Source organism: Chamaea fasciata, unplaced genomic scaffold (genome assembly GCF_029207755.1).
Source record: "Chamaea fasciata isolate MVZ Bird 193981 ecotype frontalis unplaced genomic scaffold, bChaFas1.0.hap1 SCAF_1, whole genome shotgun sequence".
NCBI lineage: Eukaryota > Metazoa > Chordata > Aves > Passeriformes > Sylviidae > Chamaea > Chamaea fasciata.
This window is the reverse complement of record NW_027094086.1, coordinates 22,128,694-22,152,081: the sequence shown is the minus strand read 5'-3', so window position 1 is coordinate 22,152,081 and position 23,388 is coordinate 22,128,694. Positions and strand designations below refer to the sequence as shown.

The 23,388-nt window shown below is 34.8% G+C and overlaps 1 protein-coding gene across 4 annotated transcripts in view; it reads left to right on the top strand.

Moving 5' to 3' along the window:
• VPS13B (vacuolar protein sorting 13 homolog B) overlaps positions 1-23,388 on the top strand; it is a 430,899-nt gene that overhangs the window by 48,995 nt on the left and 358,516 nt on the right. For all 4 annotated transcript variants that reach the window (XM_066178010.1, XM_066178000.1, XM_066177992.1 and 1 more), the window contains 8 exons: positions 2,183-2,350; positions 3,491-3,672; positions 6,993-7,167; positions 11,918-12,183; positions 14,791-14,886; positions 15,230-15,352; positions 17,036-17,173; positions 18,526-18,613. In XM_066178010.1, coding sequence (XP_066034107.1) covers positions 2,183-2,350; positions 3,491-3,672; positions 6,993-7,167; positions 11,918-12,183; positions 14,791-14,886; positions 15,230-15,352; positions 17,036-17,173; positions 18,526-18,613 — 1,236 coding nt within the window. The remainder of the gene's footprint in view (positions 1-2,182; positions 2,351-3,490; positions 3,673-6,992; positions 7,168-11,917; positions 12,184-14,790; positions 14,887-15,229; positions 15,353-17,035; positions 17,174-18,525; positions 18,614-23,388) is intronic.

Below are 23,388 nucleotides of genomic sequence, written 5' to 3'. Positions count from 1 at the left end.
TATATATTATACGTGTAATATATATGTGAATCAACATCATTATTGCTGATGTTTTTATTATTTTGTTTTGAATAGTAGGAATTAAAATTTTTTAAAAGGTTGTTCCTCGCATATGAAAATCTGCTTCTAGTGTATTTGAAGCTAAACTTAATCAGGAGGCTGGTTTTTGTATAATACTTCCAACAATATACTGTACCACTAGCTTGGAAATATCTTCACAGGCAGTTTTTAACAAATCCATGACCCCTGTGTTATTTGGAAGATAGGACTCTGCTTCCTCTCTTTATGCAGTCAGCCAAAAAGCCATACAGATTAAAATGGTGTTGCTCTTTTCCTGAATACCCCTGGAAACTATCAGTACAGCTTGCCTTTTTTTCCTTCTATGATGTAATGCTTTTGTCATTCACAGCAGGAAAATGTACATTAGAATGACTTTGAAAGACCCTTGAGAGCAAAATACTGAAAAAACTTTGGACCTGTGGAGAGACAGCTTCACTTTCTTCAGTGAAATTAGTAGCTTACTTTAAAATCATGATTAAATAACTGGCTATAATTTTATAGTTGATAATTAAATAGTCTGTAAAAATATTTCAATGTTGAAATTAGGAAAAGGAGCTAAATGCCTTGTGCTTCCTTCTGTTTATGTGCAGGTTGGTTTATATCACTCTAGTGATGGATATGGGTCTCTTATGCCCCTTAATTATTGAAATAATGCACCTGGTTTTCTGAGTTCATATAAAATAAAAATGTTACTGTTTGAAGGAGTCAGTGAGAAAATCTTTAGAAACAAGTTATTCCACATATTTTTTCAGTAGGTTTAGATTGATATGCAAAAAAAGCCAATTCAGATAATTTAGAAATTGGACAGTACCGAGCTCTGAAAACATTGAATTTGACTGTAATTCTGGATTTCCTCTTTCTGGTCATTGAGGACTTTGAATCCTGAAAAAAAGAAAAATGTTATATGTAAGCTGGACAAATTTTTAGTTGTGGAACTCAAAATCACTTATGTAATGGTAAAACTTTCCATATACGCTAAAGTGAAAAGTTTTCTATGAGTGTGAAAAAGATGATTACCTAGAAAAAGCAGAGTAGAATGGAAGTAGCAACTTAAGTATTTTTGTAGTTATCTGGCAATGTTTTGATGTTCTTTTTAACTTTTAATTTCAATTAAAATTGTCGATATAAAGGAGTTCTTTTTAATGCAAGTTTCAGAAAACTGCTCCTGAAGCCTGTGGATTTAAGCCTGTATCATTACCTGGCTTTTTTTGAGCATAGTCACCAAACTGAAACTCGATAGTGTCTATGAAATGTATTTTTATATATGTGTAATGTCATAAATTTGAAAACAGAGAAATTTTAAGGCTTGCTTTTTTCCAGCCCAAGTGAGTTGGGTCCCTAGTTGGGTTCAGTATACTTGAAAGACATGAATATGGGTCGTATTTCATTTCTTTACAATATTGTTGAAAATATGAATGTTTGTCACATACTGTGAATTCCCAGATGAGATGATTTTTCCAATAACATTATGTCTAAAAAACATGTAATTGGATTTGTTCCCACCAGGCTTCAGTGCAGGTGCTTATTATTTGGGTTGTTGACAGAAATTAGTTTTGATACACCTCACAGGGGTCTTACTGAACAAGATGTGGATGTATTAGGTTTTAGAGTGAGAAAGTACCAGGTGTGTTAATGCTTATTTAACTTATATAAAAACTGGGGGAGCACCTAGGCATAATGTATGCACACTTGAAAAGTAACCTAGCAGCTGGTGTTCACTTCTCCAAACCTATTTCTAAATATCCCTCAAGTAAAAGAGTAATTGTTAAAATTATTTGTCTACATTAATCCATAGTGTTCTGTTTTCTTAATTAGTTGGAAAGTTAACTAGTTTTGTATGGTCTATTGTATTCATAATTTTTAACAACTTTTTAAATTATATCTTGCATTTGTAGGATACTGATTGACTTAACAACTACACAGAGTTTTAAAGAGTTTTAAGTCATGTTATTTTTTGGGTAAAGAAAGTACAATGATACATAGTTTGTTTAAATTTTGATTTCTTTTGAAAAAGAGTGCAAGTTGAAAATAATGAATATATTGAAATAATGTATTTTTTTACTAAGTAAATAGGTTTATCATGTCTTCTTTATCATTCCCAAGAATTTGTTTTATTTTATAGGTTATGTTCAGAGTTTGATTAGGCGTGTTGTAAACAATGTCAACATTGTGATCAACAATCTCATATTAAAGTATGTGGAGGATGATATTGTTCTCTCAGTCAATATCACTTCTGCAGAATGCTATACAGTGGATGAGTTTTGGGATCGAGCATTTATGGACATCTCTGGTGAGTCGATGTTTTTTGGTTTTACGTATCACTGTGGAGGCACTCTTAAATTCATACAGAAATTTGTAAGACTCATACAAATGGCTCTTTTTTATCAGAAGTAAGACAGTTTGTCTGTTTTGATTTCCAGTCAGTTTTTTCTCTTGTCCATACCTTAACTCTGATGAGCCAGCTGTAATAATAGAGATTGATTCTTACTTCATCCTTGTATGATCATAGATAATCATACAAGATGTTTTGTCCTCTGCTCACACTTGCCATCCTGTGATGGTATTTGAATTCGTGCTTGCTGCTGGCAGTGAGTGCTTAAGGCAAGTTTTGTGAGTGAGCAGTAGCACATTAAGGCATTCCACTGCACTTGTTTGTGATGATCTTAAAACTCTGAACAGGCTGGCAAGAGAGGCAGTAAAATATGCTCACAGTAGTAAGCACAGCAAACCAGCTGCAAGACATGATTCATTTCACTTCACGTTTTCAGGGGACAAAAAGCCCCCAGCTACTGACTCTGTCTTGGTCTTCAGTATTTGAATGTTTCAGTCCTTGAATTGTCAATGTTCACCTATAAATCTAGGGGCTCTTACTGACATTGGCTAGAGGTGGAGCAGTAACTGTGCTAAGATCACACAGAAGATTTCAGATAGAGTGGGGAATTCAATTAATGTTCGACTGAACGTATTTTTTTTTGTTCTGGCTAAAATAATTACAGACTAATATGACAAAATCACAAAATATATTTCATGTTAAGATCACTATAATAGCTCTTGTTTCTTTGGGGAGGTTCAGAAGAAAACTTTGGGGGATAATACGCAAAATTATTTCTGTGAGAATAATGAGAATGATAGTTATAGTATGCTTCAGGACATGAAGCAGTCCTCTTTTTTTACAAAAGGAGCTTAGGTACAGCAGATGTTGAAAGTTTTAGTTGGGTGTAACTAATTTGTCCTCACATTTTATGCATTCAGCTGAAAAAGTCTGACATGGGAAATGATTCTCTTCAATCATGTAAAGAAGTACTTTGCTGCTGATTTAAATAACGACTTAAAAACTGTCGGGTATTGCTTTCTTCTAGTTAAGAACCTGTATGCACAACTTAATTTTTGTATGCATTATATTTTTTAACCTATACACTTCTTTTAAAAGCCACTGATCTGATACTGAGGAAGATGATCAACTTCTCTGACTGCACAGTATGTCTTGATAAGAGAAATGCTAGTGGTAAAATTGAATTTTACCAGGAACCTCTGCTGTACAAATGTTCCTTCAGGACTCGTCTGCATTTTACTTATGATAACCTCAACTCCAAAATGCCATCAATTATTAAAGTAGGTATCCAAAATAATTATTTTTGCTACTCACTTGTGAACTTTTGAGGGTTTTCAAAATAGCCTTTAACATTTTAAGTAAAATGGAAAGCTTATATTGTTGTATTTTGCTAAAGGAATTTTTAAATTGTGTTTTGTTCATATGATGCAGTTAGTTTATGTACTGAAACAGCACATAAGTAAGGATGTTATGCTCTCTAATATTTTCATTTTTTCCTGGAGTTTAAAAAAAACACTGTGATTGTAAGGGAGGAAAGAAAGTCTGCAGATAATCTGTTAAAAAAACCCCCAGTAGTATACTTCAAGTTGTCTCCAATACGATGGAAAGTTTGGGGGTTTTTTTTGCCTTAAGTTATTGTTTCAAATGTGGCTCCAACTCTCATGAATAACAAGAAACATCATGTATTAACACTCTGCGCTGAACTGCATGAGATGGATTAGCAAGCCAAACTCAGCTCCTAGTGAGCAGGGGTGCATTATTATTATTATTACTGTGCTCTGTAGGTCATCAGGATGCATTTTTTTAGACACTACCTAAAATATTTAGCTAATGATTAGAAATAGCTGCTTATTCGTAGGATTTAAGCAAAAAGAACTGTTACCAGTAAATACAACCACTTTATTAATGGAATTAAATTTAATTTGAAGGTGCCAAAAACTTTTTAAAAGCCTCTGCTGCAAATGCTATTACTGTAGCTTCAGCATTCTGAAGGGGTTAGTAACTGAAGGACAGTGGTTTTCCTGCTCGAGACAAAAGCCAGCAGTACTCCATCTTTCTTTCCAAATCTCTGAAGTTCTTGCAAATGTGAACTTTAATACTTTGTGTTCCTAACTTACTAAAGCATGTCTGATTTTAAGTCCTGAGAGAAAGTTTCCAAGACATGTGTCCTTTTGGTTCTTTGTAAGGGCTGGAACACTTTCATTACCTTCATAATTTTGATTACTATGTCCATTGCTACATTTTGGCTAAACTAATCTGAGAAAGTTTTAATGGAGGTAAAACTTTTCAAAGGAGGACGGTTCTTAAGCACTTGGATATGATTTTGTATGCTTTTGAACTGGGAACACTAAGCTCCTATTTCTAGTTTTAGAACGAAAATATATGTGGGTGGAGGTGATAAAGCACACGTGAAATGATTAGAGTTGTAAGCCTTTTGTTGGTGTTCTTGTAAAACTCACCAAGGAATGAGGCAAACATGAGGCAGATGAGCTGATATGGACTGGGGATGTGAGTCCTGCCTCCACCTATTTGGAGCAACACTGACATTTGTCTGACCTGTCAATCATCTAAATCCACTCACTGTGTTGACACTATATTGAAAGCTAACTCATCAAGAAGATAATAGTTTTCCTCCAGTTTTAGGGAGATGAGTCAATCATCTGAGGAACAGCTGAGTTCCACTGACAGTATAAGAACAGAATCATGATGGGAGGATAGTGTAATCCAAGAAGTCCTAGAGTGTAATGTAATTTCAGTGAAGCTACTGTATAATTATCGTCATTGCCTACAATGCTGCCTAGTGTTCCTGTCCTCCACTAGGACATGTGCTCTTTGTGTGCTTTTAAAAAGGTTTCTGGCTAAGTAATGCTTTTTTTTTTTCCCTTCCACATCCTATGAGATTATTTACTCCTTACCTGTGGAAGTCAAGATGAACACTGCACTCAGAATGGTTCTTTAAAAACTGCAGGAAGTTTTAAGCATCAGGACCTTATTATCTAGAAGTCTTTTATACTTTTTCTCTGTATTGTCCGAAGGACAGTTCCATACAGATGTCGCTCTTTCTCTCCTTTTCCATTACTTTTGCAGTCCTAGCTTGCTCTTTCCTGTCCCTAGCATGGCCGCCTAACCCAGTCTCTCCTATAGTGTCTTAACCATTTCTGTCCCTTACACGACCTTCTGTCCCTTCGTCCTCACAGCACAGCCAGCAGACTCCAACTGACTCCCTACCAGCTGACTCACTCTTTATCACACCCATAGCTGGGAGGACAAGGCTGTTCCACTCCTGGATAATTAACACAGCTGTAATAATATATCCAGGGCAACATTTCCTTCAGTACCATCTCCATTTATCTCCCTACAATCTGTCTCCCCACACTTATCCATCCTGTTGTTCTTCTGCACAGAAGAGGTTTGCTATTAACAATTTTAAATCAACTGGTCTTGGAAAATTGGTGTGCTAGGATTAATTTTTAATTTCCAAAACCCGTCTTAGGAGTTTACATGATCCTGTCTTTCAGAGAAATGAAAAGAAGTAGCATAATTCTGACATCTGACATATTTCATCTTGTCTGTGTAAACGGCTGATACAATGTTACTGCTCATTTTCTATGACTCAGGCTAAGACTTCATTAATTTACACATACGAAAGTAATAGCATGTATTTATACAAATACTGATTTTTACCACTATAATATTGTTTACCCATGGAAGTGCTATACTGTTTACAAAGTAATTTTTCATGTTTTTTAAACTGTGTTGCATTAAGACCAACACTGATATGTAATTACTTTTCATTTCCATTCTTTTTACCTGCAACATTTAGAAACTGGACCTGGAGTTGAAAATACGTGTAATGTTAGACAGTACTTTAGGTGCAATTATTTTATTTTATGCAGCTCTCACTTAATGAAAGGTACCTTTCTTAACTTGTTTGGCTTTGTCTTTATAGAATGATCACATACTCAAAATATTTTGAAGTATTTAGCTGTTTTACAGCTAAAATTTTTAAAGAAGGAGAAGTTTTAGTCTTTGCAAAGCTTTCTTTCATTTAGTGAAAAGTGCCTTAACTGCATGTTTGTAATGGAGGAGCCAGTTTTCTGCACTTCAGTTGGAGTGGGTTTTCTCCCCATTACTTGGCCACTTGGAACTATGTTTGGAGTGGGAAAGAATCAAAATGAAGGACCTTGTATTTTAAAACCAGTATATCTGGAGTTCATCTAAATATATTACCTAAGTTATCTAGAGCGTGCAGAGATTTTAAAGAAACTCTATAATGAAAATAAAAGTTTAATTAGATGCTCTTACATCACTTGTATTTGAGAAAGTTCTTCAGCAATTACTTTAAAAAACAAATACATAAATGTTTCTGTATGTGTAAAAGATGTTCCACTTGACTTTTCAGGTGAAGATCTCTTGTGTGACAACCCAGGTGGATGTTTTTGGTAGTCGTTTGCAGCCCTTTGCCTTCTGTTGTATTGCAAATCTTGTTTATGGAAATAAAATGCCCGTACCAAATGAATATAGAGTTGTATGGTTTAAAACTGGGCTTTCCTGATGACAGAGCTTTGTTATTTGTTTTTGTTCTCTTTTCACATTATAGATTCACACATTAGTTGAAAGTTTGAAACTTTCAATCTCTGATCAGCAGCTTCCTATGTTTATACGTATAATGCAGCTTGGGATTGCTCTGTATTATGGAGAAATAGGCAACTTCAAAGATGGGGAAAGTGAAGATTTGATTTGCCACACTAAAGATATGTTGGGAAATATCACAGGTAAGTACAGCTTTTAATTTGTAAGAAGAAATGTTAAAACCATGAATTTCTTTCCTTTTTGCAAGTGTAAATATCCAAGTCTATCCAATGTAAATATCCAATTGCCGAGTATCTTGTCAGTCTGCGGTTTGCTAGAGGCAGTTAATTATGCTGGATAGGTTGCAGTGCTTTAACATGTTTAATGTTATGTTCTATAAGGAATTCTGATGGTCTTAACTAAACTGGGGTTAAATATGGTCTAAGAAGACCATTTTGGGAGTTGTGATACTGTAGGGTACTTTGGATTTATCTGTCAGTATATCATGCAACAAGTCACGTTTCCATAAGCAGGTTTGAAACTGGCAGCAGCCACGTTTGAACTAAATGAGAGAAAAGCCAAAGCATGCTTCTTAATTTATTTTAAAATGGTTATTGAGAATAGATATATTAGAACATGTTCTAAGCAAGGAAGTATTACTTTGCGCTGTTTCCCATAGTTTTGTCCTTTTATCTTGTCTGGTCTCAACTGCTTTTTATTTTCATGTAACATGTCTTCCTTCTTCTATATGATTTGTGGTAACCTTCTGCAACAGGATCTTTTCAGGAGCATTGCACTGATGAGTGGTGAATTTTCTTTTACCTTTGTGTGATTGCTTCCCAGGCATGTGGGGTGACTCTTGGGGTGATTCTGTGCAGGGCCTGGAGTTGGACTCAATGATCCTTGTGGGTCTCTTCCAACTCAGAGTATTCTGCAATTCTGTGAATTTATTTAGAGATTTGTGTTTTAATCTCCTTAAGACAGAAGTTTTGGTTATCTTTCCAGGACTGGATTTGGACCTGGGGGAATAGGAGAGATTTTCCCTCACCGCCCAAGAGCTTGATAATGTCTAGAAAATTCTTGGAATTTCATTTGAAGGTGACATAGCTCTCTTAAGCTAGGCTTAAGTGTATAATATTACAGCAGTGTAAAGCTATGTGTAAACTATTAAATAATTTTATTCTATTGAAGAAATATACCATTTTAATTTGCATTAGAAGAGTAGTTTTTTAAAAAAATTCTGTGTTGCTGTCTTTGCTGTCTTCTCTGATTTCAGAGAAATAGATACATGATTGGTAAATGACAGCAGTAGAAATTTTTTTCCAAAATATGGCCTACCTGTTGTTTGGCATAGATAACTGTTTCACTCTTATTTCAGATGTAGAATCCTCTCTCATATTCCTGCTGTGTGGAACTGAGAAAACAAGATATCTGTAAATAGTTCTCTTGTTTTCCTGCACTAGACAGTCTGCATTGCAAACTCGAGTTCATTACACCAGACATATGATTAGAAGTAATTAATATTCTGCAAATATTGGCTTAATATTCTGTTGAGGCTTTAAAAGTATACAGGTTTTAGAAAAATTGTTAGTGTGAGTTTTAATAACTTCTTGCATCTAACCAATGATTTGTACTATTCATAGGAGAAAGTGTCAGAAAGTTTTATCTGAAGCACTGCATTGCCCTTGCTTTCAGACAGAGGCTTGTCTCTCTATCATGAATATCTTGCTTTTGTTAGCATGGAATTTCCCCCAAATTTGGCTAAGTGTTCATGCCATAGAGAATTACAATGTATTTAGAGTTGTTTGAGTTTTGTGGCTGCATTCCTGGAGTCAGTGAGGCAACTAGGGCCATTGGAATATAGGAAAGACACAGAAAGAATAGAGAAATGATATGAGTCAATATGAGAACAGCTGGAATTGGTAAGCAATGATTTTCAGATGAAAAAATAAAAGGATTGGATACGAGTAACTGAGTAATGAGAAAACGGAAGGAAGCTTTAACTGTGGAAGAGGATGGAAGTCAGAGCTATGTGGGTTTTACTTGGCGTTTTTGGTTGAGGTATGTAATGAGTGCTGATACAAATCCACTTGAAGCAAAGATTAATCTTAAAAGGCATCTGCCTACAAGTACTCAGTCTTTTTTGCATCTAGAATTAAATTTGATATTCCTACATCCAAATATGTGTAAAATCTTTGCCAGTCCATCTTGTCATTCCTATTTTTAATATATGTCTTCAGGAAGGTCGAATTGTAATTGCTGTTGGTCAGTCCCATTTGCATTTTTTTTTTGAACAACTGTGAATATAACTTCCTAGCTTTTCACAAAATATCCATCTAAATAAGAAGTAATATAATGTAACTTCACATTGTTATACACAAGATTTTTCAGAAGCATCAGTGATTAGACTAAGATTGCAAAGGAAATCTGTGATTTCCTACACAGCTTTTCTTCAACTATGCTGTGCTCTAACATTATCATTGTACTTAATTATATGATCATATGTATTTGACAGAACTATCTCCTTCAGAACACAAGACAGATGGCAATTGTTGGATGGCCAGGGCAGAGAGAGATGTAGAGGCAGTTTTAGAAGCCCGTTTATATCTTTACTGCAAAATATTTTGCCACACACAGGCTAAATGGTCATGCCATTTATGCCTGTTTCCAGTGTCTTAGCTGTGAGTTTGTAGTAGCTTCTTTGGTTTATAGCAGACAAATTGTGAATAAGAAAATGAATTTTAATGTCTACGTTATTTAGTGACACAAGAATGAACATCTACATCTGTCCTTGAAGCATGTACTAAGTTTCAATCATACAGTTTCATGGCTGTTTCAGTGAGATGAAAGTTCATGCTATTGCCAGCAGAGATGCATTCCTTCCTTCTTCCTCTAGTGCCAGCACTTGTATTCGTGTAGCCACAGGCTAGGCTGCATCACCCATACCTGGCTGAAAATGAATACAGACAGAGAAATAAATAAATACCAAGGGTTAAACCTACTGGGTTAATTCCAGATTTATGTTGAGAGACACCAGTTCCCAGACTCCTATTGCAGATAAATATCTCAAACCCTTTAAAAGAAAGTAAATTTCTGAAGTTCTGTTTGAACTTGATTTGAGCATGCAAGCAGAGAGAGGCAGTCATACTGCAGTCTTGTAATATATATATAATGTGTTTCTTAACTGGAGTCACTGCCCTGCATTATGGAGCAAGACTCTTCCAATGTGAACTCATTATGAATGGCTAGAAAAAAAATGGCTTTAGAAACCTAATGCAGGGTGACACTTTGTCCTTTAAGAAACTCATGTATGTAAAATGAGGTTTGTCACTGTTTCACCATCCGATATGTTTACAGGCCATGAAGTGGTTAGTGTAGTTGATTCAAAGCTAAGAGATTTTGTGTTTCCCAAGCACATACTCCCCTTCATATATTCCTTGTTATAAAGGAATATCTTCCTCTTTAAATTTTCTGTCTCATAGTATATAGACAGAGGAGCTAGGGTAAAATGGTGCTTATTTTTATGTTTTCCAAAATATTAAAAAATATTATAATCCAAAGTATAACTTGGCATATTTTACTGTTGTCTTTGTGTGCTTCAAAAAGGGGTATGCTAAATGATGGCTGAATTTTATGGCCAGGTAGGCCAAATGTTATGCATGACCCAGGTGCTACAGCTCCACCTTTTTTTCAGTTTTTGCCAGACCTTCCACCATTTCTTTTGTGCTTGCCAACAGCAGTCTATGCTGAACTAGAGTCACGCTCCGTTCAGGTTTTTTCTTTCTGTATCTGACAGTTCTTCCTCTTAGCTTTTTCCAAGATTTTATGTGCATCTCTTCTGTGTTTGGTGTGTTTCAAGATTTGCTTCTGGATTTAAATCTGATCCTTGAGACTTCTGTGAAGAGAGCAGAAAGGAAGTTTGCACTGCCTTTGTGGGAGGAGGTGCCCTTGCCTCTTAAGCACACGCAGAGAATTCTCATGAGTGTTTTTTATTCCTCTTTCTTCTGTTATGCAAGTATAAATAGAGTAAAAGGCTGAAGACTAATTAGACTAAAGAGTAAAAGGTCTCAAACTTGTAAGAATGGGGTCTCTGAGTTTCAAAATAGGTAAAAAGAATATGCCTATTTTTGTTCTCAGCTAAGTGATTCATTGAACATAATGTTCACCTTCAGGAAAAGTACTGCTACCTATAGAAATTCTGAAGCATTTAATAGCCCACGTGAGTCCCATAAGAGTGGTGATGGAACCAGATAAAAGCAATTGTGGTCTTTGTATGTGCAGTATATTACCTACCTGTTTGGATCATGAGTCTTAGACTTGAATCTTTGGGGAAGTTCTTGCTTTGCTCTGCATGCTATCTCTAATGATTTTCACAGATGACCAACATTTTGACTTTTGACTCACAGATGGATACCAGATTTTTTGAGTGTGGACAAACTTGTATCTTTGGCTATTTGAAAAACTTAGTTTTAAACAAAGAAGGTCTGCAACCTTAAGTTTTGTATCTGTGGTGTACTTACACTTTTTGCATTAGACTGTTGCAACTGAAGTACTTTTTAATTTAATTTTAAAATTAGAAACGACAAGATCATAATTTCATTATTTAGTAAGGTTTAATTTTACAGCTTTAGAAGGTCTTTAATGAAAGCAGTCTTGAAAGCTTGTGGTATAGATGGCAGATTCAGGTCTCACTGCAGATGTGTGACGCTAAAACTGTGGCAAAGACCCTTAATAGCTTTTGGAGGAAAATGTTAATGAATTGAAGAAATGCTTGAAAACTTATATTCAGTAATTTAAAATTTGTACTGACTTTCTGTGATTATAAGCCAATTATCAGTGAATGCTGTGTGGAATACTGTACAAGACAAATTTCATATACCATAAACTAGACTTTAATAAATAAATTTTTAAGTATGGTTTATCCGAAATTTGACTTGACTTTTGTTTTAAAAGGCACAGAAGATGAAGCAAGCTCAGTAATGCAGTATCCTACACAGTACATTAGTCAAGATCCTTATTTGCATCAAGATGATGACCAGCAACAAGGATGGGTTTCTTGGGCTTGGTCTTTTTTTCCTGCTATTGTGAGTTATGATGATGAAGAGAATGATTCTGGTGGAATTGATGATGGAACAGCAGAACAGCAGAAGTCTCAGTCCCTCAAGGATCCTGTTATTTCTGTTGGGTTTTACTGTACAAAGGCAACAGTGACTTTTAAGGTAAATATTTCTCTGCGTCATAAAGGATTCATTTGACTTGTTGAGGAAGTGCATAAAGGTTTTTTGAACATTCATATACTGTTTGATTCAAGACAAATATTGTTGGTGTTATGAAGGGAGTATTAAGTTAATGAATAACAAGAAATGTGAATGCTGGAAATTCCTCTTCCGTCATACTGGACTGATAATGGCAATGTGAGTCAGTTTTGTTATTTGAGCTAGAATTTGAGTGTGAACTTTAGATTGTTCAAAGGAAACCACTTAATTTCCTTAGATTAATATTTTTTTATGGGGGAAAAAAGCCTGAAGGCTTTCTGTGAATGTTCACTGCAGTAGTCTACCCATCTGATGTTTATACAAATACGTATTTCTTTATAAAAACCCCTTTAGTTTGGAGCTAGGATTTGAGGAAGTTTTAGAGATTATTATTTTTTTGGACTATTGTATGTGAAAATACGAATTTAACTTGATCATGTTGAATTAATTTTCCACAGGTTGAAATTGTATTGAAGGAAAAAAGGATAAGTAGTACCTATAGGCTGAGCTATAAACTATGTATGTAGAGACAGATTTAACTATTAGCTCTAAGCAAAGCTGAAAATTGTTGCTGGTCTTCTCTCTAGTATTTTGTAAGCTTGCAGAAGGGAATATGGAGAATTTGACTAAGATATTGAGATGTACTGACAGAAGTTAGAAATTAAGGTATTGAATTAGCAGAATACTTGTAATGTGTCAAACTATTTGTAAGCAGTTTTATGTGCATAACTATACAGAGTGGCTCTTTACATCTTAGCATGTATTAAATCAATTAAAAAAACTTTGCCACAGAGTAATTTAAAGTGATTTTTATGACTTTGAGCCTTTCAGATGAAGTTGCAAGACTTTTGCAACTCTCATACAAGAATGATGTGCCTGATTATACTCAATACCATCAGGAGCTCCTTGTCCCTTTCTTGTCTGTTTGGCTTGCCATCTGTGCACAAGAGTGTTTTATGGGGCTTTATCCCTAATTTAGCTATTTTTGTTTGGTGGTGTAGAACGGCATTTAGCTGCTCAACAACTGTCAGAAAGGGTGAGACAAGTGACTTTGGAAGCTGTAGATATTCTGTGGGGATGTTGATGTTTTAAGCCTTCACCCTCCTGTAAAATTTGGTTACAAAATTTGAGGATATCAACAGCATTCAAGCATCCAGTCATGTTCTTTTGTGTCAATCTGCTTCAGCCCTCAATAAAAGAGGCTAGAAATAAATAATATAATTTTTCCCGCTCCATTAATTATATCCCTGGGATACCACTTGAAACATGAACAAACCACCAAAGCTCAAATTTCTCATTTTTCATGGCTCAGCATCTTTTTTTTTTGCGTTATGTCATACAGTAGTAATTTTGTGCTCCTGTTCCTCATGCAAGAAAACTCATTAAAAATAATATGAACTTTTTTGAACATGTGTTTTGCTAGAGAGGGTTTTCCTCATGCTTCATTTGCAAGTTCATGCATTTTATATTAGGAAGTGATTAAAAACTTACTACTCAAAATGTAACGTTTTGCATTCTAGAAATGTTAAATGTGAAGTGATGTATGATGCTAATATGGTGACAGGAAGAAAACAGAATTCATTGTTCTATTGCATGCAAGGAGTGTATGGAATTAATTTGTGGTTCATATTTTGGTTAAAAAATAAGGTCAAGTTTCTACATTAACATTTTGAACAGTTGGTATCATTCCAGCTAAAAATTATGCCAAATTAAATGTACCATTTTCTAATAATAGTAAAAACTGTTCTTGTAATTTCTGAGTTCTTTTAATCAATTAATTGCTTTTCCTCTGCAATAATTGCACACAGGTGAAGGGTGATCAGTGATTTTTTTCATCCAATTTTCTTGGGACATACAGATTACAAAATTTTAAATTGAAACAGCATCCATGTGTATCCAGTCTTGAAAATAAAGAGAGTGTGTAGATATTATTTTATAAAAATTAGAATTTGAAGTAAATAAGCTGTTCACCATAAATTCACTTGTGGTTTTTTGTGCCAAATGTAATATATTCAATATAGTGTGCCTCTTTTCTTCTTTTTCTTAGCTATAGGTTGTGCTTTCTAATCTGTGCATGTTTCCCATTTTGAATTTTTATATCAAAATCATGCAAGAAATATAAATGCATGTTGCTCTTGATTGCCATGACATGAAACAAAAATGTATGGTTGTAACCAAAATGTGTCTGTATCATGATGTTTAATTATTTTCAGTGAAGAATAAATAAAGTATTAATGGATTTTTACAGCAGTTTATAAGCTGATTTGATATTAATAATGCAGCTGTGTATCTGTTTCATCTTTTCACAGGGTTTCTCTTAGATAAGCAAACTGAAAATACTGTAGTGGATTTTAAACATTCTGTTATAGCATATTTCAAACAGAAGTTGAATATGAGGCATTCTGATATGGATAATGTGCTACAGCTGTTTAATTGCACCTGTTTCCTGACAGTTAATGTATTTTTTGCCCATAGTTTACTTTGTCTTTATCAGTTCTGTGTATTAATGACCATACTGTTGTTTAATACTAATATTGACTTTTATAAGGTATTTGTCCTGTTGTTCTGTAGCTCACTGAAATGCAAGCTGAAAGTAGTTATTACAGCCCTCAGAAAGTAAAATCCAAAGAAGTTATATGCTGGGAACAAGAAGGAACAACAGTTGAGGTACTTTTACATTGACAGAGCTTTTTTGATACATTTAAAGTAATGTACCAAATAGTTGCCAGTAAAATATTTTTAATTGTTTAATTGCTGGTCTTTTATATTCTGTCATATTAGATATGTTTGTTGTAATAATAATGTAGAATTTAACTCTCTAAACTTCAGTGCTGTAGTGGTCAAACACTATAGCAATCCCTTTCTTTCAAGTGCCCTGTATGATTGCTATTTATTAAAAGTCTAGATATATAAATTAAGTGTATTTTGCTTAGTTTTTGTCTATGTTCTCTATTTCTTGTGGAGTAGAAGGCTTAAAAATTTATCACCCTTTTTTCTATTTCCTCATTAGGTCCTTATGAAAGGTGAACTTTTTTTTGATTGCCAAATTGGTTTTGTTGGTTGCCAAGCTATGTGCCTTAAAGGAATTATGGGAATTAAAGATTTTGAAGAGAATATGAATAGGAGTGATGAAGTGAGTATGTCAAAATATCGGTTGGTTTGCTGAATAAGCAGTTCTGTTATCCTTTATTGAAATACCTGATTGCAAAATTATAAACGAGTTCTGTTACCAATTGTGATTTTTGAGTGTTACTGTGATATAGAACTCAGTGTCCATTCCTTAGAGTTGAAAAGACAAATATCTCAGATTGAGAAGAGGCACAACATAAGATTTTTTAATCTTTTTGGACAATAACCCATTGTTGCCTTTGTTGGCATATTTTCATTTTGTATAACAAATTAAAATACATTTGAAAATCTTTGAAAGTACTTAAATCAATGAAAGATTGGGAAAAATGGGAACACAGTATGCTGAAGATAATAGAAATATCTGAATGAGTGTCTTACTTCACTTTTCAGTAAGATTCAGAGCAGTATGAAGTGAAGGAGTTAGACTGTATTAATTTTTGTATTTTAAATAAATGCAAATCTTCAGTTGCTTAAGACAAAATCAGGTATCATTATGAACTATTTTAAAAATATTTAATGAAGTGTTGCATGAAATTCTAAATTCAATAATGATGATTTTTAGTTGAAGTGTAGATAGAGTAGTGCTCTAAACTATTGGAGAACAGCAACTATTACCTATGTTTAAATAAAAACTAATAATGCAGCCAAAAAGGGACCTGTTATCTTGATGTTAGTGCTCTGTGAAGTCTTGGAAAGTCTTTTTAAGAGAAAAATTAAGAATATGAAAGAAAATACCAAGTGCCTCACTAGACTGAGCTGGGTGGGTGAACAAGAGAATTTCACAGAATCATAGAATAGTCTGTGTTGGAATGGACCCAGAAAAAACATCAAGTCCAACTATTAAGTGAGTAGCCCATACAGGGATTGAACCCACAACTGTGGCATTATTAGCACCATGCTCTGACCCACTGAGATAATTTCCTTTAGGTTAGTTGAAAAGGGACATTTGGGGTTTTATTCTTACTCATTTTTCTGCCACTCTTTAGTCCAGGAATTTAGGAAAATATCTGCTTTATGACAGTGATGATAATATTGCTTGCCTACTGTCCGTGTACTGCTGTGGTTGTGAGATTGATCCTTTCATAAAGGTTCTGGCTCTGCCTGCGATTGAGAATAGGTAGCTGGAAAAAATGTATCTCCTAAATAACTTTTTTGGATTAATAGTTCTTGTTAGGAAAGTTTTATTGATTTCAGAAGGATAGAAGTCTGGGAGAAGGCATGTTGAAATCTAGATGAATGAAGAATGATAACGTAGCAATTAGGTCATACATGGAAATAACTGATTGCCTTGAAGAGAATGGGGTTAGCATCTGAAAGGATTGGACAGCCAGAAACAGAATATGCAGTGACAAGTTTTTGTACTGAAGAGGATTGGGGCAAGATTTGGAGTGATGATGATCTGAGGTTATTTGCTGTTAAAATGCAACTAATATGTTCTGTATCATGAGTTGTATAATCATTGGTTTTTATGTTTTTTATTGATTTGAAAATGGGGAAGGAGTGGACAGGAACTTGTGTTATACAAATGATATTAGTTCATTGTTTCATCTTCATTCATAATGAAATATGCTCTTGAGAGTTACTACTCTGTGTGTCACGTTTGTGTTATGACAGAATTGAAACTGCTCTGTTTAATTGTCTGTATCTTTTTTTCTTCCCCTGCCTCACTTTCTACTTCCTCATGAAGGAGGCATGCTTCTTTAACTGTGGAGAAAATTTGAGCGTGAAAGGAATGACATACCTTACCAATTCACTATTTGATTACAGAAGTCCAGAAAATAATAGTATTCGTGCAGAATTTATATTGGATGCAGCTCATCATAAGGTCAGAGAATTACAATTTTCTTACAAAAAAAATTTTCAATGCTCTCTAATGGATTTCTTATAATTATTTAAATCTGTATACTATTAGAGGACTGAATTGTCTTTACTTTTACACATTTAACTGAATCTTATTTTGCAGCTGGCCAAAAAAAAGTAAATCTGTTTGTGTCAAAAAAAGACACCCACAAAAACCGAGCCAAAAAAAGAGCCAAACTGAAAAAACATGTCCAAAAGAAACCTCAAACTCCCCTCCTGCCCCAAAAACGGAATTAATGTCATAGTTTCCAAAAGCAGTAACCACAGAACATTTTAAGAGGAAAAGAGACAGATGAGAGAATACTAGCAAAAGTCAAGCTTTACCAGCATGTATTTTAAACTCAAACAGTCAGTAGTCTGTGGTCTTCAAACTAAGAAATGCTGTCAGATTTGGACAGTATTAATTTTATTGCTTGCGTTCCATATTTGTCTACTTAGAGAAAATTTTGCTAATTCTTCCTTTTGTGGAGGCAGTTTTTCAGCCACCTCTGATCTCTGTTGATGTAAATTGTACAATAGCACTTTATTCCTTGGTTGTCTGCCATTATTAAAGATTGATTGCAATGACCAAGGTAGTCCTTTCCAGGTGTGTTCATAAGTGGAGGTCTGTGCTGTTTATTGTACAGGTTAGCCATTTACAATTTTGGAATGTATCTAATTTCCTCTTAATTTAAATTTTACTCTTATCACCTTTTTAGTACTACTGATGAAGTGTAACCCTGAAGAATCACATGAAAAAATGAAATCAGTAAAATCACAAGTACTTATATTCAAACTTTTCCCATAATGTATTTTAAGCTTTACTCTATCCTTGGTCTGTCTTTTGGCAAGACAGGAAGCAAATTTGCTGTGTGATGTATTATATTATGTAAAAATCCCAAAGCTGGCATAAAGTCTTGATAAGTTTCCTACTGTTGAAAGATAAAACCGCAATATTCCTTGAATACCAAAGCCAAATTGAACGAGCTGAAGTTTTCAGCGTATTTAGTTAGGTTGATGTGTTGCATGCAAGAGGTCAGCTGAGGAGTATTTGCTTAATTAAAAGTACTAATTGACTAGATGTTATTGATGAATTGGTCAGCATGTCCACAGGAATTATGGATGTGCATTTGTGTGGCCTCAAATGGAAGTTACATTACCTATCAGAAAGGTGAATTCTTAGTGATAACCTCTGTCCTTTGCTTTGATAAGCCTTTCCCTGTGTTGATGCACAAATCCAAACATGAATATATCTCTCTAATACCAGTCTATCAGTTGGTAATCTCAAGATTCTTTCCTTATACAACGTTTTCTTTGTTTGCGTTGCTTTGTTGGTAGGAGACATACACAGAGATAGCTGGAATGCAGAGGTTTGGGGCTTTCTACATGGATTATTTGTACACAATGGAAAGCACCAGTGGCAAAGGTACCTTTTTTTTTCCCCTCTGTTTACCCTGATAAATAATAGAAACAAAGACTTTTCGTGCCCAGGTGGTCCTTGACCAACTGTCCTCTAGCTTACCTTAGATTTACCATCAAGATCATCATTAAAATGCTTTCATCTTCATTGATGTCTTTCAGAGGTTAGTTGTTTTGGTTAGCTGTTGATTGTTGGTATTCTTCCTTTATTTTTCTTTCCCTGCATAAGTAATCCTAATGATATTTTTTTATAGCCAGTTGCTAAACTGAAAGTAATTATCTTGTAGCAGTGATAGAGTTCATAAAGTATGTCTTTTTTTTTAAAGTTGTTTTTATTGACTTTGCATATTAAAAAAAATCTTGAGAAACCCTGGTTGAAGAATGAGATTGATCATATACATGGCACAGAAGATGAAAAGAACTATTGCTTCTATGAAGAAAAATGCAAGGATGCAAGACAGTGTGAAGAATTGTCTTTAAATATATGTAGCTAAACAATTTGATGATCACATAATGGCCTAAACCATGTGCACATAGATATTGGCTAATTCTAAATAGTTTTTGTGATTCCTATCAATTCTTTTCTAAGTCTGAGAAGTGGTTTTAATGAAGTATGTCTAATTTTGTGAGTGTCACAAAAGCTGGGTCAAAGGAGTTAAGCTATCAGCAAGTAATATGTTTGTATTTTTACTCATATATTCTTATCACTAATTGTGGTATATTTTCCCCCTCACTCCTCAGAACAGTGTCATACGCAGCTGCTGTTCTGCAGTTCTGTTGTCAAATTAATATTAATTTCTTCCCCATCTGTGTATTTATTATTGTGAATACTATTTCTCTGGATATCTGTTGGGAACTTCTTGCTATTTTATGACTGAGCATTTATGTGTCCTTGCTACATAGTCGAACTCATCTGGGTTTTTTTTTTTGTGTTTCTATTTCTATGTAAGAGAAATCACAACTCCTAGTGTTCAGCTTTGTTTTCTGGACATTAAGTCTAAAAGGAGTAGGAAAGAAACTTCCTGTTCCCTTAGAGATGGGTCGTGAAACATTTACAAAAATAAGTAAATGATGCTATTTCCCTCCGCAGTAGAGGCGTACACCAGGAAATTTAACAGTTCTTTCCTGACTCTGAGGCTTTCCTCTACCATGAGTGTGGTTTGAAGCTGTGAAAATGTGCAATTAAGTCAAACTTCTACTGCAGACTACTTCTGGTTTTGATAACAGTATAAATGCTCCTATGTAGACCAGTTGAAAACCTCGGGGAAGCCTTATCTCCTTTTGGAGTCTTAGTATAGAAATTTAAATATGCACAGACTATGTGCATTATGAAGATAAATTGATTTTGTGGATTATTTTGTCTTGTTTCTCTGAATGCATTAGGAATGTTATGATCATATTTCTCCTGACTTTTAACTAACCCTTTTCAGAAATAGCTGAACTCAGAAACACTTTTTTCTTTTCCTCAGTGCCAGGCTATTGTATTTTCTGACTGTATTATTCCCTCTTTAGCCTTTTTTTTTTTTTTCCCCAGGATGCTTTCTCAAAGGCTTGGCTTTTATTTTCTCCATCAGTCACTAGGAAAACACCTCACAAAATGTAGCTGGGCTTCCTATCAAGTCTTATTGTGTGCTTTTATTTCAGTATTACTCCTTTAATTTCAGCAACCTGACTACATAAAATAATAGAAGAATTAATTTTTAAGTTGTTTCAATGGTTGTTGTTTCTCTAGAGCCAAGAACTTAAAATCTTAAATTTTCAAATGGTTTTGTTTTTCAGAAAAGCAAATGTGATGCTTTCTGCTAGTTATTTTCTAGTTAATTTTTCCATATTGTGGGTTAAATGCATAGTTTTTAAATAGAATGTAAACAAATAGATGTATTTATTTAAGATGACGGTATAAATACCTTAAGATTTCAAAACCAATATAAATCTGCTGCATTTTTAATGTGTTGTTTTTTTGAAAGTTTGCATTTTACTATTTCTTATTTTGGTATAACTGTTTTTAGTTACAATTACTGCACACCACATACCATATAAAATCAACACAAGTTATAGGAGGCAGTTACTGTGATTCTAAGATTTTTATCTATCAAGGCAATTTTGGTTTGACACATTCTTTGCACCTTTAACCTTTCCTGAAGCATAGGATTACTGATTAAACCACAAGTGCCTCCTGGATAACATTAACCCTCAGGAGTTTCATCTGTCACTTACAGAAGTGCATTAATCAATTTTGGTATTTTAAACGAAAGCAAGATAGTCATGCACAGTAGTCTTATTTTGACATTTTGTCTGTCTTCCCCTTCCTTTATTTTTCTGGTTTTTTGCTTTGTACTTCAGTGCAGAACAGTTACTCTGAAACGTTATGTTTCAGAGAAACATGTCAGTTTCCCTGATCACTGATTTGCATGACCTACAGACCTAACGGAGTATGCTGTTGAAGTTACCTTTTGCTTGTAATGTGTACCTTTCTACTTCATTGGCAAGTTTACTATGCAGCACTCATTTTGATATTTTCGGTTGGTTGGAATTAGACATATGATTTACAGAGAGCTTGAAAACTCAGTGGTTGAAAATTGGTTTTCTTTATGCATCTGTGAAGTTTCAAGTCACCTGTGATCACCTACTTCTGTAGAACCAATAGGTTTACTACCCCATTCTCTTTGCACTTAGGTGGAATTAATTGGAACTGTTTCAGAAGGTGGTTTGTACAGATTCTGTCACTTAGATATATTATTCATATACAAGCAAGTCTGATTTTTTTCTCTTTGAAAAAGCAGGCTGTTACTACTTCTGGCCTTATTTTTTGCCTTATTATTTTTTATGTGACGGTATGGTTTTTTACACTTTTTGGTAGTGTTCATCTGAACTGAATACTGTGTAGAATTGGAAGGATAAAAGTATGTATGTTAACTGCCTATAAAATAAATGCAGAAGTCAATATGCTGGGTTTTTAAAAAAACTCTTTCAGGAGTCATTCAAAAGATTGTAACTCAGTTCCTGCTGAAGATTTAAATAGGTTTTATAAGGTAGTATCCTCCTGTCCTTTTATCTTTCTTTTATTGTTCTTTTCCTTCTCAGAAAAACAACAAACCAAGGGAAGCAGAGGCTATAAATGCTCTCACCATCAACTTCTGTTAGGCTTTTAAGGATAAAGTTAATTCTTCTGCTGAGTGCATAAGCCTGTAAAGGCCTGCAGAGCGTTGGGCCAGCTGTGCATCAAATTCAGCATAGTCTCAGTTTATTTGAGGACCTTTTTCCTCCAGTGTTGTATGGAGTATGATTTAAACATGAAGGAAAAAAACTCCTATCCTAGTTTCCTTTTCCACCAAGCACAACTTCCCTCAATATAAAAACTGCTTTGAATGAGTGCAGTTAAAAGAGTACTGTAAAAGAGAGAGACAAAAGGGTTAATGACTGGGTTCCTCTTGGGCAACCAGAAATCAAAGAATTGTTAAGGTTGGAAAAGAAATCTTTAGGTCATTGAATCTAACTGTTAACCCAAGACCACTGTATTCACCACTAAACTGTGTGCCCAAGTGCCATATTCATACATTTTTTGAACACTTCCAGGGATTGTGGTTATAATGCTTCCCTTGACAGGTTGTGCCAGTGCCTGTAGCCAATTTCAGTGAAGAATTTTTTCCCAATATCCAATCTAAACCTCCCCTGGTACAACTTGGGGCCTCTCATCTTGTAGCTTCTTACTTGGGAGAATAGACTGACCTCCTCCCCTTGTTAAACCCTCCTTCCAGGTAGATCTAGTGAGCCATAAGGTCTTCCTTCCGATCCTTTTCTCCAGAGTAAACAACCCCAGCACCCTCAATTGTTCCTCAGAAGTATTGTGCTCCAGGCCCTTCACCAGCTCCATTGCCTTCCTGTAGTCTCAGAATTAGTTTAATCTTGATGGTTAAACTGGTCATTTATGTAATGGTCAGCAAGATATTTAATGTTTAGTGCTTGTGTCAAAGCAATGAAGACACTGTGAAAGTGGTCATCTTAGGAAAAAAAATCAGAGTGAAGTTCTGCAAGCTTATTATGTTAGAGAAATAGGGCTGTATTTTTACAAGTCATATGGGACAGGAAAACTTGAGCTTCTGAAATCTGTGTGATTTACCTGAAGAATTTCCATGAAGTATGTTTAGAGAAATGGTCATGCTGTTTGGTAGTTGATGAGTAGCCTGTATACATTGAATGTGTGATTTTGGTATACCTTATTACCCTACTTTACTAAACTACTGTTTTATCTCTGTTGGCTCTTAAACAAGCATAATGTCTGAGACATAATGATTAAAGAATTTTTCTTTCTTGCTGCCCATACATCAGTGAATGGCGGTAAATGTGAATGCAGGGAAGGGTGTATCTTAGTTACTGTCAGTCTGGTTCTTCCAGCCTTGTCATGGCAGCTAACATTTCAAGGGCTAACCTTTCAAAGGCAGATCTGTCATGTCTTTGCAGCACACCTTTTCCTTGATTATTGGGGATGGATATCTTTGTGACGAGCTGTAGAAACTTTTGAATACCATGGCTGTCATTGACACATGGGGTTAAGCTGCCGTAGAAGCTTAGACACCTCCAAGGAGTCCCAAATTCAACAAATACAAAGTTCATGGAAGGGTTCCTAAGTTGTACTCGGCTTGGAGGCACAGCAGAAGTTTGCCCTGTTTGCTCTGCATTTACCAGGAATAATTTTGTTAAAACCTGTTAAGCCAGTCATTGTATATTTGTGTGTTATATTGTTATGTATTGTTATATTTTTCTGTATATTTATTAAGTCTT